Source organism: Terrapene carolina, unplaced genomic scaffold (genome assembly GCF_002925995.2).
Source record: "Terrapene carolina triunguis isolate 2854851 unplaced genomic scaffold, T_m_triunguis-2.0 Scaffold131, whole genome shotgun sequence".
NCBI lineage: Eukaryota > Metazoa > Chordata > Testudines > Emydidae > Terrapene > Terrapene triunguis.
The window spans coordinates 26,491,569-26,504,049 of record NW_020664482.1 but is presented as its reverse complement, the minus strand read 5'-3'; the positions used below and the strand labels follow the sequence as shown (position 1 = coordinate 26,504,049).

The 12,481-nt window shown below is 38.1% G+C and overlaps 1 protein-coding gene across 1 annotated transcript in view; it reads left to right on the top strand.

Annotated features, from left to right (window-relative positions):
* Positions 1-12,481, top strand: part of BRWD3 (bromodomain and WD repeat domain containing 3) — an 87,640-nt gene that overhangs the window by 20,304 nt on the left and 54,855 nt on the right. The window contains exons 7-12 of the mRNA XM_026652936.1: positions 1,604-1,764; positions 4,724-4,945; positions 6,580-6,680; positions 7,582-7,652; positions 9,937-10,037; positions 11,810-11,850. Coding sequence (XP_026508721.1) covers positions 1,604-1,764; positions 4,724-4,945; positions 6,580-6,680; positions 7,582-7,652; positions 9,937-10,037; positions 11,810-11,850 — 697 coding nt within the window. The remainder of the gene's footprint in view (positions 1-1,603; positions 1,765-4,723; positions 4,946-6,579; positions 6,681-7,581; positions 7,653-9,936; positions 10,038-11,809; positions 11,851-12,481) is intronic.

Genomic DNA, 12,481 nt, shown 5'->3' with positions numbered 1-12,481 from the left:
GTCTTGCATACCTCAAGTTTCAACGTATTTAAATAACAACTTGCTCACAAAATCAGACATAAAAATACAAACGTGTTGCAGCACACTATTACTGAAAAATTGCTTGCTTTCTCATTTTTACCATATAATTATAAAATAAATCAATTGGAATATAAATATTATACCTACATTTCAGTGTATAGTATATGAAGCAGTATAAACAAGTCATTGTCTATATGAAATTTTAGTTTGTACTGACTTTACTAATGCTTTTTATGTCGCCTGTTGTAAAACTAGGCAAATATCCTGATGAATTGGATGTATCCCCTGAAAGATCTCTGAATATCCCCAGGGGTACGTGTACCTCTGGTTGAGAACCACTGATCTAGGGGATAGGCTGTGGGGCTAATGCCTCTTAGATCAGGGCTATGTTCTCAGTTGTACCACAGATTTCCCATGTCGTCTTTTTTTTTTCTTTTTTCTTTTTTCAAGTCACTTAAGGAAACTGAGCAACAGAGATTCCATCTGGAAAATGGCCCTGTGCTCCTTCTCTGTAGGCTGTGGGGAATGTATGTGGAGAAACCCTTTTATTGGGTCCTGGAGGTAGCTCTTTTCACTTGTGAAAAGTAGCCCAAGCCCGTTCAGAGGGTAATCGTAGTATTCTCTATCACCATATTCTTTTATTCTCCATCACGTACTTCAATTACATCAAATCATACCTTATTTTTAAATAACGGCACCCACTTTGAAAATTACTTCTTGCTACTGTTTTAGTGTTTATGTTAAAAGCAATTTATTGAATGTGGTAATTTTAAAAATTAAAAATAGGAGCATCCATTCTGCTTCAAGGTGGTAGCTTCTTAAAATGTGCAAGAGACATTGTAAGTGCTCCCGTTTGCACATGTACAAAGATCACTTTTGCACTCTTTGTTGATCTTCAGGAATTTTTCTCTTATCTACAGAATGTAAGTTAAGGGTTGGGAAATTCTCCCTGTGTTTGTTGCTTTAGTGTTGTTCATTTTTATTGATGAATTACATGTTGACTTGCCTACAGCGTTAAACACAGATGCTTCATTTTTTACCATTGACTCTTTCTTATTCTTCTCAGAAAGCCAATGGTGGTGATACAACTAAAAATTTATCTTAAGTTCCTCCTTCCAGTTCTCCACTTTTCATTTATCTGGGTTTGATTTTGTTCATTCTTGTTTCTCTTTGCTATTTCTATATGATTAATTTTTGCTTAATAACACAACTAAGCTGTTTCTTAGAAGGATGGTTAAATATGAGAAGCATAGAAAGGATTGTAGTTATGGTCTGCAGCCCCCTTCTTCCCCCCCACCCCCCCGTGGTCTGATTAAAAAGACACTGACTTTATTTTTATTTTTTTTCCTTAATTTTTGCCAGTGCGAGCTGTTGTTCTTATTATTTGCATTGGCATAACCCTTGGAAGCCTCAATCAGGATTGGGGTTCCATAATACTAGATGATGTACAGATATATGTAAGAAATGGGAGAGTCAGTCTTAAAAAGCTGTAGAATCATACTTTCCTACTAAATGTGATATATTTAAATTAAAACCCAGGCCAAACAAGGTCTTAGGAGATGATTATGTATTTTTTTTCCAGTAAATATAATTTCTGCCAAGCAATTAACTGGATATGGACGCTTCAACCATTTGTTCCCATCATCCAACTACCAACATATGAAGATGCACAAGAGGATTCTGGGGCACTTATCATCTGTATATTGTGTAGCATTTGACCGCAGTGGGAGACGAATTTTCACAGTGAGTTTAAAAATTGTAATATCTTGGATCACTGAATGTTTGTTTTTATTATTTTTTTTTTCTCTTGATGCCCTAAACAGCTCTTCCTGGCTTAAAAGAATGAACTTGTCATCCAGGAAGAAATAAAAACAAAGGTTATGAAAGGCTTAGAAATTCAACTCTTTCTGCACTACCTCTTCCAGAATTTCCACCTTCCCAAGCGCAGAGTCTGTGTAGTATACTTGTTTTGTCTTTTTGTATTTTTTAGAACAGCTCACCGCATCAGTGGATAGGCAACTGAAACTATTGGTCAACTATCCACTTCCCCACATAGAACTATAGGAGAGTTGTTTACAGCTCAAAGCTCTGTGGCTTGTATCAATAAATATGTGTTATGTTTATAAGCTTTCTTGCTCAGTGGTGCCAGATTCCTGTGATATTCTGGGGTTTGGAAATACTTCAGGTGTGTCTTACTTGAGTGAGTCTGGTTTGTTTTTAAACCGTCCACAGAAGTCCCTCACTAGCCTGCATTTTGCTAAGCTACACGCTTTGAAAAACTGGCAGTCTTTCCCTTATCTCTTATTAAAAACTAGATAGCAGATGCTGTAGTGAGGTCTCTTATTACTAAAGTTTCATTATTAAGATTATCTACTTCTTAAAAAATAAAAACTACTCATACATTTATTAGCATACTATGAAATATAAAAAATAAAACTAAACTGCAGCTGTCAAAATAAGTGAACAAAATATATTTTGTGATGTTATTCCTTGCCTTTTATTGTGTGTATTCACTTACTAATCCACAAGAGTTGCTAATTCACAGTTTATCTTGCAGTTGTAAATCTGAATTTGTGAGGTTTTTATTGTACTTCCATGTTCAAAGGCAGCTTTTTTCCCCACTATAGAAAAAACATATACGTTATCAATACAAACCCTTCTGTTTTTATTTTAATCTTTTTTCTCTTTTATGCCTGTATTCCCAGCAACAATTACATGCAGTCATGTAACACATTTATCTCTGAAATTTTATTCACTTAAATGGAATTAAATGTAAATCCCCATTACACTTCACATTATATTCAATTGTGCTAGCATATTGGGTTACACTTTTAAAAATGTACTGGCAAGATTCTCTCCTGTGCTGAGCAGAGCTTTGGGGAGGCAGAGCCAACCTGGATCCAAAACAGTAATGCCCAGCAGAGAATTCCCCTATACCAGGGGACTTTTTTGATGGGTATTAGTGTCTAGATCAGGGGTCGGCAACGTTCAGCACGCGGCTCGCCGTCCCGGGCCAATGGGGGCGGCGAGAAGTGGCGCGGGCGAGCGATGTGCTGGCCGCGGCTTCCTGCCGCCCCCATTGGCCCGGGACGGCGAACCGCGGCCAGTGGGGGCTGCGATCGGCCGAACCTGCCGCGTCAGCAGGTAAATAAAACTGGCCCGGCCCGCCAGGGTGCTTACCCTGGCGAGCGTTGCCGACCCCTGGTCTAGATTATGGTATCTGAGTGGTGTACAGGGCCATAAACTCTGTTGAGCCCTGTTGGTTGTGTTACAGTTTCTATTACAGGGTGTTTTTACACTCAAAAAAAAAAAATCAAGTCTTGTAGTCAATATAACATGTAATGGTATTTGTTTAATCTGGGTAAAAAGGTGTTTAACAAATTCAGTTTACCTGGGATTCACTGTACTTACATGTCAGAAGGATGAAAAAGAAGAGAAATCCTATTCACACTACCTTAATGACCAAATTCAGTCCTGATGAGCAGCTTTTTCTCCATTAGCTTTCATGGAACTACACCTGCTTATGCTAAGACTGCATTTGGGCCATTATTTTGAAGTGTGTATGTGTAAAATGTGTCATATGGGGTGATGTGGTTTGGATAAAGGCTTCATTGGCATGAGAATGGGATGGCTATGTCATTCCTGGATGGTGAGGCCATGAGAATGTTGTGTTGTCATAAAACCTTTTGTAGCACACAACACTAACCTATATTAATCTCTTTAAAAGAGTTTTTAAAACATCATATTGTGGCGTGGTTTTTTCGTATCATTGCATCTCTAAATCTTGGTGCCTCCGTTATTACTAGTCCAATTATACTCAATTCAGGGAGAGCCAGAGAACCATTTTAAAACCAACCAAACAAAAACCACCTCCCAACTTTAAATGCTTTTCTGTATATTAAAATGTCATGATTTTAAAGTCCACAACTTCTATCAGAACTAGAACTGGGTGCTGGAATATCCTCTTTTACGTGTTTGAAGCTCTTTTTCTACTGTTTGGAGGTGTGTGCAATATTGTTGGTCCTGTTTACAGAAGAGCTGAATGACCGTTGCTCCAGCTAGTCAGTGTAAACTGTAGGTGTTCCATGACATTGTTGTGTATCGAAAAACTATCAGGACTGAGTCTTATCCCAAGACCTTGGTTGGTGTAATTTGGTTGGAGAAATTCCACATTTGAAGTTTCATTTAAAAATATTGAAGGTGTACGAAACGGCTCAAAGGTTGGAATGTTAGAATAATAAATCCTGGTAGGGATGGATTATTGATCAGAGATCCCCTTAGACAAATGTATTTATTACGTAGCTCTGAAACTTCATGTGGGTCTTTAGTCTATCAAATACGGATCATTTCCACAAATGTGATGTGTATATGATTTTATTATATAGAATAAAATGAGTTGAAAATATATGTCCTATATGTACCTCAGTTATTGCTGACCTGATCATATTGCAGAAGGTAATATTAACATTAGTAGTCTTCCCTTTGTATTCCATGTTCAGATATTTTTGTCACTTTAAGAAATATTTAAAGTCCTGATCCTGCAAAGGCATCCACGAGCTTAGACTCATATGTTCGTTGGAGCCCTCTTGTAGTCATTTCTTGCAGTCATGGCCCAGCGCCTGTTGTGTTTTGTTTTGGATTCTCATCTGTCTAAAATATATGGAAATGTCTTTGCCTAATCTTTGTGTTTGTGTAATATTAGGGCTCAGATGATTGCTTGGTGAAAATTTGGGCTACAGATGACGGTCGTCTGCTCTCAACGTTGCGAGGACACTCAGCTGAAATTTCTGACATGGCTGTTAACTATGAAAACACATTGCTGGCTGCAGGCAGCTGTGATAAGGTAGTCAGAGTATGGTGTCTTCGAACCTGTGCACCAGTTGCAGTGCTGCAGGGCCATTCAGCTTCCATTACGTCCATACAGGTAAGGGATAATACTTGCTCCAGATTCCCAAGTGGTCTTTTTAAATGGTGGGGAAGGGTGTGGAGTAACAATGGGAAGCAGACCTCTTTCACATCTAAGTCGGCAGTTCAGATCTGCCTCAGCTTGAGAGTGACCTAAAGTTGTTGCCATGTAACCACTTTTCTGTGGCTTGTGTAAAATCCATTGATTGGTGTAGTTCCTAGTGATCAGGTATCTAAAGGCTGTCATCACAACTGTCACCCTTTTGGCAGTCTGCACAGAGGGCTATGACTGAATGGACGCTTTACTTTTTCAAAAAATATCTGTTTGCTAAAAGCTTTTTATTGCAGATCACTTGCATTTGATTTGCATATATCTTAATCTGAACTTCAGGAAGCTGTGCTGGAAACTGTGGCATATGTAGACAGAGGGCAGTATAACTGCAATGGTGTGGCACATGCAAGTGTGGATAAGGGGCAAAACTGAAATAGCATGGTCACTGTGTGCAAACTGCTCTAGTAGTACTTACGCTGTTACATCCTCCGTTACGTTACTAGCAGTTCCATTCTATAGTGGCAGTGTAGTCTGTAATAGCTGATGAAATCATGTTACATTGTTGTAGTTGGCACCGTGTTTAAACCAAGTTCAAACACAGTTCCCTAATATGGGAGGAGGCACAGTGCAGACTGAGCCTTATGCTACTGGGTTATAAATGGAAACAACTAATTTACACTGATACAATTTCATGTAGGTGGATGTTGAAAGGAGCACATACATATGAACACATAATTTGAAAACTAGAATTCATTCAGGAGTTTATTCAGTAACTGTTGGATGATTCAGCACTCTGTGTCCAAGGAAAGTCAGTTTTACTTCCGAGTTAATGGTTTTCATTTAAAATATTTGACTTTTTTCACCATATTATAATGAATCATAAAATGTGTAGCTTCTTTGGAGATTTATATACATGTACAGAATGCAAAAACTGGTTGTAATAGCTTTCTGTGACATTCTTATACAAGTTCACAATTTCTGTAAAGAAAGTATGCTGTTTTAAATTAGTTTTATTGTTTATAAGCAGAGCTTAAGCAATTTACGAGATACTTAGTTGCAAGAGCATTAAACTTCCTATCCAGACTGTGTCACCAAAGACAAACCCGTGGCCACAGGGTGACACCCTGGTAAAAAGTACCATTCCCCCTATCCCCCCCCCAAAAAAAACAAAACAAAAAAACCAACCTGCTGGGAAGTGGGAGGGTGCTCAAATTCCTGCCAGGGTGCTATCCTGGATCATACTGGATCCAGTGTCCAGTTTTCTATCAGTCTCTGCTAATGTGTGTCAGATAAAACTCAGCTGCTGGAAAAGAGGAGCATTCTCTCATCTTGTCCTGTAAGAAAGGAAGGTCTAGGCTACTCACCGTCTCCCAGCCTCCTAGCTTCTGCATGGCAGAGTGAGTGCCTTCGCTACTCAAAACATACACATGCTCCACTTCCTTTGTTTGATTTTTATGAAAGCTTAGATTCTGTGTGTTAGTCTTTGTATACACTCAGAGAAAGTTCATACTGTCAGTGGCAAGTAGATTCTTTCCATAAGATACCTGTATTTAAGAGGGCAGGGAAGTCAGCTTATTTAACTGCCATAACTGTATTTTTAGTTTTCTCCAGCAAGAAAAGGAATAACCCGATACCTCACTTCTACTGGTGCTGATGGAGCAATCTGTTTCTGGCAGTGGCATGCCAATACAATTAAATTTAAGTAAGCTTATTTTGGTGTTTATAATCATTCAGTTAAAGAAGCAATTTATTTTAACTTATTTTAGAAAGTGTTGAAGCGAGTGGAACCAGAGAGGGGGCAGTGAGATGTGTGTAGAGAAAAGGTGTGCGTTCTTTTTGGGGTAGATCAATGAAAAGAGAGCAGTTTCCCTTGCTGTTTATTCCTTTGCCTGGTTGGCATGATGCTTTCAATGAAGAACTCAATCTGCAAGTGTGTCCTTGATGCCATTCCCCAGTGCCTGATTGCCATACTGGTCTATGGGACAGTGTGGAGTCTGAGAAGCGGCGTGGGTGGGTCACATAAGCCTTTGCAGCTATCTTAGGGGTTGTGCTTTCTCCTCGTGTGCTGTGACTTCCACAGGGCTGCAAAGGATTGGTCCCTGAGTTCTTTGCTCTATGCTTTGCAAGCAATAGTTGTGGGATGTTTTCCTCACTTTTAGGCCCAAGGCCTGTATGTTTAGGCCCAAATTCTTCTTTAAAATGTGCAGGAATGCAAATGCCATTAACTTTAATTGGGGATGTACACCTCTTTAGACAGAATTTCATCCCTAAAAAGTGTGGGTTTGATGACATGTTACAGGCTGGTGGCTTGTCAGTTTCTATTTTAAGTGTTTGGCTTGTTGAATATAAACAAAGAAATTTTAAAAAGTTGAGAGTTTTTTAACTCTCAAAAGTAGAGAGCATGAGTTACTTTTTTATTAAACTGATTTTAAGGGTATCTAGCTGATGGCAAACTTCAAGTTACAAATTCTGTAATAAAAGAACTTAAAATGGAAACACTGACCTTAATTTTAACCACGGAGTTACTCTGATACTGCTTGTCTTAGGGGACATGAAGATAAGGTCATAAAATTAAAATTGTCATGTTATTTTCTTGCATTTAGGGATCGCCCTGTGAAATTTGCTGAGAGATCCAGGCCTGGGGTTCAGATATCTTGTTCATCTTTCAGCTCCGGTATGTATAGAAGTCAAGAAATAGCACTTCAGTTTTACTTTGTGTGTGTGTGTGTGTGTGTGTGTGTGTGTGTGTGTGTGTGTGTGTTTGAAAGTAAAAAAAAAAAAAAATGAAGGTTAGCTTTAAAACAATCTCTGGTTCTCTGTAGCTACTGAAAAATAATGAAGACAATATATCTGGGAATATATTGATAGTCTATAGAAGAAAGCTTGCTAATGATTTGAGATTTTTGGGGGGAAACAAAGTGATTTAAATTAAATATTCAGTGGCAATTTGTACATTTAAATTGGCTAATTCTTCAGTAGGAAAGATGATTAGGTTAATTTTGCCCTCATGTGGAAAGTGGGGAAATCTATAATTGGGAAGCATTAATTTTTCATATGGTCAAATCACAAAGTCCATATTTAGAAATCCCTCCTATTGACTTCAGAGGGAATTTTGCTTCAGCATGGTGGCTGGTAGAAAAGAAGCTGCATATCCTTTTAAATTTATCTTAATATTAAACTCTTTATTGCAGTATAATGTAAAGGAATTACTGTTTAGATCCTGTCGGTGACATTGGTACTGTTATAAAACTCTGAGTCAAACTCTAACTCATTCCTGGATTAGGGTCCAGGGTTTTCTAACTTTATTTTTTTTTATATAAGATCTGTTTCCAAACTGGGAAGTCATGTTGTTCTCAGCCTGTATTTCCTGCCACTGTTGTGTTCATGGCTTTGTCCAACATTTTGTGGTTCAAAAGAAAATATATTTTTTTTTTACCTTCCTTTCCCTTTTTAAAATCTTTATACTTTTAAAGAACATTCTATGAACTTAAAATTGGATAGAAAACAATTTGATATTGAAAAGATCACGTGTGTTCCCTATAATAGATATCATAGGCAGAGCTGGGAGCACTGCCTACTATTATGGTAGTCTGACACTTCCCATTATAAAATCCTATTTTATTTTTCTGTTGCTTATAACTTTGCTAAACTTTAAATTTTCTGTCCTTAGGTGTTTTTAAATTTCAGCCAACATAGTTAATCTGTTTCTGAGAATGAGACTGGGGGAAAATACAGTATTTTGCCCGTGTAAAAAAAATTCTGGTGACGTTTTTGTTGAAAAGCTCTTTCATGCCCCTCCATACTTTGGAGCACAGACTTGAAATTTAGCAGGGGTGTGGCCTCTGTGTCAGAGCTGTTCCTTTTGCTATGCCTGTGAAAATCTGCCGAAATTGGGCCAAATCTGGGGGGAAAAGTATATGATTTAGTTAATTAGACTGTGTCATCATGCAGATGCTCAAGGTGCTGAATTAAAGTTGTACAGGCCTCCTTAATTTGGGCATTTCCTAACTTTTGGATCCTTGACTTTGCATCCTGAATAATGTTCTTTTGACATTTTTTGTGTGTAATAGTTTGTCATGTAACATAGATGATATTGTAGATTATAAGTAACAAAACTAATCCCAAAGTGTCAGGGACTTGGTTCAATAACACTTCAGTCACAGGGCCATTTTTTTGTGGTAACGTATGTTTTCGTGTCACGCTGTGTCTTTCAAGATATATAGTCTGTTTCCCTGTTTTGATCCAGCCTCGTAGCCTGCAAGAGAGAAGATATCTTATTGTGGTACTTACCTACAGAGTGAAACAAAATCATTTACCTGTAATTATCTTTATCTGAAATTGCTAGCCTGTTTCAGGTACACACTAACAGTGCCATTTCCCCCCATGAAAGTTAGGATTTCAGAAATCACTAGAGCACTTTCACTATCACAAGTCAGGCGTCCCGTACTGAATAATGACTCTCTGTGTGACACTGTCATCGGAGAACAGTCATTACAGGAAAATAGTTTACGCTGTCAGGCCCTGATTCAACAAGCATGTGAAGTCACTTCAATAAGAATTTGCTTAAGTCCTAAGTGTTTTACTGAATTTGGGCCTAGAGATTTGCAAACCATTCTTTGCCTTTTATTTCTGTGTATTGGTCTGGCTGATAAAACTGCGGTAGACTTGCTGTAACTGAATGCTGTATTTTGAAATGTTATCCTTGTTTGTTCAGTAACAGGTCCAGTAATTTCAACCCTTCTTTAGCAGTAAGGAGATACATTGAAGTGTAAATGGTCTCAGAAGGTGCAGATCAGGGAAACATTTAAACCAAGATTAAATGTTTATGAACAAGTTTAATTCCACTGAAAATCCTCAATTTAAAACTGTGAATTATGCTCTAGCAGTAACACCATGCTCACAAAGTTTTTAGTTCCTTTAGTGGCTTTTCTTCTCACAGAAAATACTGTCTTTCTCAGGTGGCATGTTCATTGCAACAGGTAGCACTGACCATGTGATAAGAATATATTATTTGGGCTCGGAATCGCCAGAGAAAATTGCTGAGTTAGAGTCCCATACGGTAAGAGCTGAAAGAGAAATTAAATCTCTTTCCATTTTTAACTCACCCTGGGTATTTAGGTTTGGTCTTGTAAATCCTGTTGGACTAATTTTCTGTCTGTCTTTGGTGATGGGGGGCCGTTTAAGTACCTTAGTATCTGAGCACATGACAATCTTTAATATATTTATCTTTATAACAAACTTATGAGGTAGGGAAGTGCTATTGAACAAACACCTGCCAGGGATGATAATACTTAGTCCTGCCGGGGACTGGATTAGAAGATCTCTCGAGGTCTGTTCCAGTCCTGTGATTCTGTTCTATGATTCTATTATTCCCATCTTACAGATGGGGAACTGAGGCACAGAAAGGCAAAGTGACCTGCCCAAGGTCACACGGGAGGTCAGTGGCGAAGCAGAAAACCAAAACTGGACCTCCTACGGTAGTGCCTCAACTACCTGACTACACCCTCACCCCTTCATTTTATTTTTAAGTATCTGACTTTAATATTGATATAGATCAGAAATGCCTGTAATGAGAGAGAACAAGTGTTCTGGTTTTAGGGTGTGAAATCAAACAGAGCATACAAGTGTGGTTTCATTTTGAAAGAAAACGGTTAACGAGAGTCCTTTTTTATTTCATGTTTTAACAAACAGCATTTTTTGAAAAATGTTTTAAATATCAGTCTGTCTTTAACGAAGTTATGAGTCTCAGTGGCTTTTGTTATAACTAATGAATTTCGATGAAGGCTGATAGAAAAAAATGGAAATTGCTAAACCCAGCATTAGAACATTTCTTAATACCCATTTGATATTGAGCCCTGGCAGTGCGCTTAGTGGTTGAACAGCGCATGTTAACATCACATGTTCTCTATATGGTTACTGCTGGCTGCTTTATAGCCCCAACCTTGCTCCTCCTAACACTGCAAACTGCTGTCAGCATATTCCTGAAAGGATGAAACATCACGGACTTGTTCAGGATAAATCTTCATTATTATTTTTCTTTTAAATTATAGTCATCCAGTCAGGGAACAGAATCAAAACCATATGATTAAAATAAGCTGTCAGGAATAGTGAATAAGAAAGGCACATGGCCAACATGTTATGTGAGCAATCCATAAGCTGACACTTGTTTGCATGAAATAGTAATCAGAAATATGAATAGTGAACAAATTTGTAATAATGTGTCGATATCTGAACAATTCAAAAATGGGAATATGGTTGAAATTTGAGGAATAAATTGATCTCAGATCCTGAAATAATCGGTCCAAAAACATCAGCAACCATTATGGTTTTGAACTAAAATACAGTTTTCCCCAACCTCCGTGGGAGTTGGCACTCACTGGGCCTCAGTAGCTGAGAAAGGCTCTGGTCCTAGCAATTCCCCAGTTATTGTGAGTTCATAAAATATACAGGCTCCCAGCCTTGATTCCACCTCATGCTCATGGCAGTATAGCTATATCAACACATCTGGGAGTGTGTGCTGTGACAAATATGCATCTTTTGCAGCACGCCCCCTCACAAGAACAGGTGGGAGTTTAGTAGGGAGATTGTGATTTCCTAAGCCAGTTTCCTTCCCAGGCTGCTCCAAGGGCAGTACAATAACTAACTACTACTTACTAATGGTATACATAGATCATAATGTCTAGTAATATTTGTTTCTGGAAATTTAACTCCAAATATTTTTACTTCTGTATTCTGAAATTCTATAAGATCCAATTTGACTAGTTTAAAAACACTAAAAAGAATTCCAGACTTACAAAATGCTTTCTGCTCTATTTGTTTGTTTGTTTTTAGGACAAAGTAGTTGCAGTTCAGTTCTGTAACAATGGTGACAGGTAAGCATGTATTCTGGGCTTTTTCCAGTATGACATGTTGTTGTTGTATTTAATTTTCCAAACAACTTTTTGAGAAAGAGTCTTTTGTTTTATAACAGTAGTCATACTTTACACAGGGTCCTCTCATTTTAATTGACTTGTCCAAGGTTATATAGCGAGCCAGTGGCAGAGCTGAGTCTGGATTCCATGTCTCCTAGTGTAACTTCTAGGGAATTCCGTGCCAAAAAATTAATTAATTAATGCTGTACACAATATTTTAAAATTCTGCATATTTTGTCATAATAACTCAATATAGTCATGCCAGTTTGTTATTTTGGTAATTTATTTCAAAATACCTGTCAGCAAGTATGTCTACAACAATATAAACAACAAAAAAGATTCCCCCAGGGTAGAGAGTTAAAGAAACCTCTACGACTGCCCAAGTCCCATTTCTCTGTTATTCTTTTGTCAGGTGCCTCTGTCTGGGTGTGTCATGTGCCAGTGGGACACATCTTGGGGGGAAACTCTGCGCCTCCAGTCTTTTAGTCAATTCTTATTTTTTCACCCTGCTCTCATAGGGTTACTATATTTCAAGTTCCCAAATAAAGGAAGCTGCCTGGGGGATGAGGAGTTGGAGGGGGGGATATGTTTG